The 4,631-nt window shown below is 52.0% G+C and overlaps 2 protein-coding genes across 2 annotated transcripts; both read left to right on the top strand.

The window, feature by feature from the left end:
* Positions 1 to 2,104: 2,104 nt before the first annotated feature.
* GNI_156730 (putative 26S proteasome non-ATPase regulatory subunit) lies at positions 2,105 to 3,025 on the top strand (the record flags this gene model as incomplete). Its single annotated transcript, XM_011134637.1, has 1 exon — positions 2,105 to 3,025. One exon carries the CDS (start codon positions 2,105 to 2,107, stop codon positions 3,023 to 3,025), a length of 921 nt encoding a protein of 306 aa, XP_011132939.1.
* A 642-nt stretch (positions 3,026 to 3,667) lies between these two features.
* On the top strand, positions 3,668 to 4,425 carry GNI_156720 (putative transmembrane protein; the record flags this gene model as incomplete). The annotated part of the gene is made up of 1 exon (XM_011134636.1): positions 3,668 to 4,425. A coding segment is annotated over one exon (758 nt), but the record flags the coding sequence as incomplete, so codon positions are not given.
* Between the last annotated feature and the right edge of the window lie 206 nt (positions 4,426 to 4,631).

Below are 4,631 nucleotides of genomic sequence, written 5' to 3'. Positions count from 1 at the left end.
ATGGGCGGCCTCGGGGGTATGGGGGGTCTCGGCGGTATGGACTTCTCCCAGTTCGGTGGTGGTCTCCCTGATGGTTTCGACGACGAAGCCGGCAGTGACGAAGAGGATGAAGAGGAGCCCGAAGGACATGCGTGCAGGCCTGACGAAACTTCTAAACACGAACATGCTGCGGAGGACTCCGAGAACACCGCTGAACCGGCTAGCAGCGCGTAGAAGGATGCATTCGAACATCCGAGCCGGGTCCTATGTGAGACAGATTGCGCTGGACACGACTTTCGGAACTAGACCCCGTTGGAGCCTGGGTTAGGCCTAAGCATTTATGTTGTGCCTTCAGTGTCGTGACTTTGGTGTGTCTTGTCGTTATCGAGGCTTCATCCGAACAAACCGATAGCGTCGACGTCTGCTCCACGGACTTCCTTTTGCCTGCTTTATTTTGTTCACGGCGCTTTGGTTTTTAAAATGTCTGAACCACAACAAATCGTCAACGGAAGAATCTGCGTGCCGTCCCAAACGGCAGCGTACGCAGTCGCGGTGACATCTGCCGTAAGAGCCGCGGGAGCGGACTGATCTCCCCCTTTCTCTCCCGTGGACCATTTCTCCCACGGACCGGACGGGTTTGTTTTCTAGTGTTTAGGCGGGTTATGGTTCCTTCGTTGGATGACGGAGGCTGCCGAGCCTTGGCTGGTATCGACGGAGAAGTATGATGTCCAGGACTCCGTCATGTGTGTCCTATGGTCGCTCATCAGTAATTACTACCTTACCCGACATGCCTCACTGCCCCTTGACATCCCGCCCGCTGCTTAGCTCTAGTGCCTTGCATTTTGTACCTGTGGACCGCGGAATTGGCTTGGCACTGCGCTAGCGAACTAAACGGAATGGAGGCCGCGAAGGCAAAGGCTGTGATGTGGAGCGCCTATGCTACCTCAGTACTAAAACTCGCTCTTGCCTTTGTAATGGTCACTCTAATTGACGATAAAAACAATCCCTAGTACGCTGTCTTCTCCATACGCCACCTACGGTACACACCTACATGACACAATATATGCACGCGGTGGATGCGGTCCGCGGGTGCTACTCGGATTACAACATGCTTCCTTCAGCTCCGCTTTCCACAAGCACGTATTCCAATGGATCATCGGGTCTGTTGCCGTGGCTCTGTCGGTGCTTTCGTGGCTCATGGGAAGCACGTTAGACATTTTCGAAAAAGAGTCCTCGGACCCCTCGCTAGTTTGCCTGCTTTGAGGTGGCGGACGATACCCGGCTCAAGCCAGAAGTCCGGTATAATCAGGCCACCGTTCCTGTAATCCTCTTACGGGCCCTTAAATGCGGGCCCTTAAATGCGGGCCCGTAAACGCGGGCCCTTAAACGCGGGCCCTTAGTAGCTCCAAGAAGCTGACCTGGAGAGGAGCTGGTCTAGCAAGTTGGCCTAGGAAGGAAGCTAGCCTGGGGAGGAAGCTAGCTGATGGAAGAGCATAAGATGCGACAAGACCATTGACAGCCGGGTGGCCGTGAAGAGGACCAAGGCATCAAGTCTCTGGACGCCCGTACAGGTTCGTCAGCACGTACAGGTTCATCAGCACGAAGGGAACTATCCTAGGTTAAGTCGCCTTTGAACAGCATTTTCCTGGGTTGTGTCCTTGCTCGGTCGAACTTTTATTCGGAACTGGGTTCCACTCCCTGGCAAGTCTCCAGTTCCAAGTGTGGCCAGTGCCTGTACACGCTGCAGTGAAGGCGGCCAGCACTAGTGTAGCGAGCGTCAACGCAGCATGCTCAAGGACGTAGTGTTTCAGGAAGTTAAGGACGGCCGTGGGGTCAAAGATTATTTCCAGTTGGGCAGAAAACATCAGATAGAACCCTACCGCAAGAGCGAGTCCTAAAGCGGCCCATTTGCGAAGCTCCCGTGGAAGGAACAATAGGGAGGTGGCTCCTCCCACGACCGCGCAGGTTCCACAATGACATCTCATCTTCGCTCTCGTCTTGGTACACTTTGTTTGCGATTAAGGTGTCTAGTTAAGAGTCCGAGTTTGACTTTAAACGAACCGGCTGACGGGCTTTAGCTGGCAGGATGTAGATGAAGGGTGGTGGTGAATTTTGGGAGTAAAAAATGTCGGGTATACCATCTTCGATTCGTAGTCTGATTGGGTTCGGAGATAATGAAGCGCCGTTCGGAGATACGAGTGAGCAAGTGACGATCTCATCGTTAGCGTTGATTAAAATGTTGAGGCATGGTCGTGCAGGTGTGCCAATGGAGGTGATGGGTTTGATGTTGGGTGAATTTGTTGATGAGTATACTATTCGAGTGGTTGATGTGTTCTCTATGCCTCAGTCGGGAAACACAGTTAGTGTGGAGGCTGTGGATCCGGTTTATCAAGCGGAGATGTTGGACATGCTTAAGAGGACAGGTAGGCCGGAGATGGTGGTAGGATGGTATCATTCGCATCCGGGATTTGGTTGTTGGTTCAGCGGTACGGATATAAATACGCAGCAGTCTTTCGAACAATTGAATAGTCGAGCAGTGGGCGTGGTTGTGGACTCGGTCCAGTCTGTCAAAGGTTCAGTTGTGCTCGACTGCTTCAGGCTCATCAACCCTCATTTGCTACTGCTCAGCCCAGAACCCCGCCAAACCACCTCCAATACTGGTCATTGCACCAAACCCACTATCACCGCCTTAATTCACGGCCTCAATAAACACTACCATTCACTTGTTATTGACTACAAGAAATCGCCCTTAGAACAAAAGATTCTCGCAGGACTCATGAAACCTCAATGGACCGACACCCTTAAACTCAAATCATTTACAGACCACCAACAACATACCAACAAACAAGTCGCATCTATCAAGTCCCTACTCAAACTTTACAAAAAAGAAGTTGAGCAAGATCTCAAGCACTCCGAAGAAGAACTTATGCTACAAAGGGTCGGAAAACTGCATGCAAAACGACAACTGCAAAATGTCGTCGACGATATGCTACAAGACACAATTGCCCAGTCAATAACTGCAACCGTTTCCAATACCATATACTAAACCTCCACCCGTTCTCCGACATCATACGACTCGGTCAATACCTCCGATCGATACGCCCGACTCTTCCCTTTGCTGTTTGCGACTTAAATGCAACGCAGATGGGTGTATTCTGCGCCGGATACTTCCTTGCACACGCGTGTGGTGCGCTGTAATATCCTTCCCTTCCTTTTTCTTCCGATGCCTTACAAATATAAAGAACTACGTCTGAATTTTGGGGACGTTTATCTTGAGGAATTGGTGGAAAGCACCGGGGTATTCAAGCAATCAGCGCACTGAGTCGATCCGACATTACATTAAGCAAATATTACATTGAGCAAATATTACGTTGGGTTCGGCAGAGTGGCGATGAAAGGCGCGTTGGGTGAGTGGTCGATATCGACCTTGATATTCGTTGTTTACTTTCTGAACTTCACTTTTGCGGATTTGGAAACCAGCTTGTCTATTTATGATAGTCTCCTTTCGCCGGAACGTACGGCGTACATAATTTGGATTCCGGTATATGCAGGCTTGTTTGGATTTGTGTCGTATCAGTTGTTGCATGGGAGTGCTCGGCGCAGTAAGTTGGTGCAGCGGAAGATTCCGGTGCCGTGGATAGTGCATCAGTGTGTGTATTCTGCGTGGTTATTGTCGTATAGCGAAGGGATGTTGTTGCCTACGGCGATTTTGGGTACGTTGATGTGGACATTGACCCTGTTTTCGTATTTGTTAATAACTATAGAGTTTCGAAGCGGGCGGTACGAGGAGTACACGGTAGAGGACTGGTTGTTGATTGAGACGCCCTTTGCGCTGCAGTTGGGTTGGGAGACGTTCCTGGCGTTGCTAGGATGGAACGTGTGGTCAGTCAAGCTGACACACTCTACAGGCCTGGCAACGCCGGCAATTGAGCTGTCGGCCTTTATCGTTTCCGTAGCCCTTGTCGTGCAGGCTGCAGTGTTGTTTGCCGGTCTTCCCATGGTCATGAACCCTTGGCTGCATGTCGGCCTGGCTTGGGGTTGCGGCTGGGTGGCTGTACGCTGGTTGCGCAATCGCCAAAATGACATCACTGTCGCCTGCGGCCTGTCTGCACTCGCTGCCTGCATCACATGTCTCTTCTACTTCCTCGTATCTCTCGCCATCATGTGCCAGAGCAAGTTCTGTCTACCCGAAATCGTGGAACCTAATTTAGATGCTCGAGCGACTGCCGCCGTCCGCGACCGCGGCGGATGCACTGACCGCGGGGGATGCAATGACCGCGGAGGATATTCTGAACGCGGAGCCTACATGGAACGAGGAGGCTACTCTGAACCTGCCAGCAGCGCCTTACCCACCGCCAACGGCCTACCGAACGCCAACGGCTTGTTACACCAATCCTATCGTCAATCCGGATTCAATTCTCCTTCCCTGCCCCACTCACCACATGAGTATCGCGCGCACACTAGCGGCCACCCAGCCGGTGGCACACTCCTCAACCCGGAACGCCTTCTGCAGTTGGGCCTAGCACCCGCTGACATCTACGACCAAAATGCCCACAACTACCAACCTGGAACCAACTACCTTTCGGGATCGAGCCTGACAGGGACAAACCTGACAGGGACAAACCTGACAGGAATTCACCAGACGGGTTCGA

This window comes from Gregarina niphandrodes (assembly GCF_000223845.1).
Source record: "Gregarina niphandrodes unplaced genomic scaffold scaffold00046, whole genome shotgun sequence".
NCBI lineage: Eukaryota > Apicomplexa > Conoidasida > Eugregarinorida > Gregarinidae > Gregarina > Gregarina niphandrodes.
The sequence above is the reverse complement of the archived record's forward strand: the minus strand, read 5'-3'. Positions and strand labels throughout refer to the sequence as shown.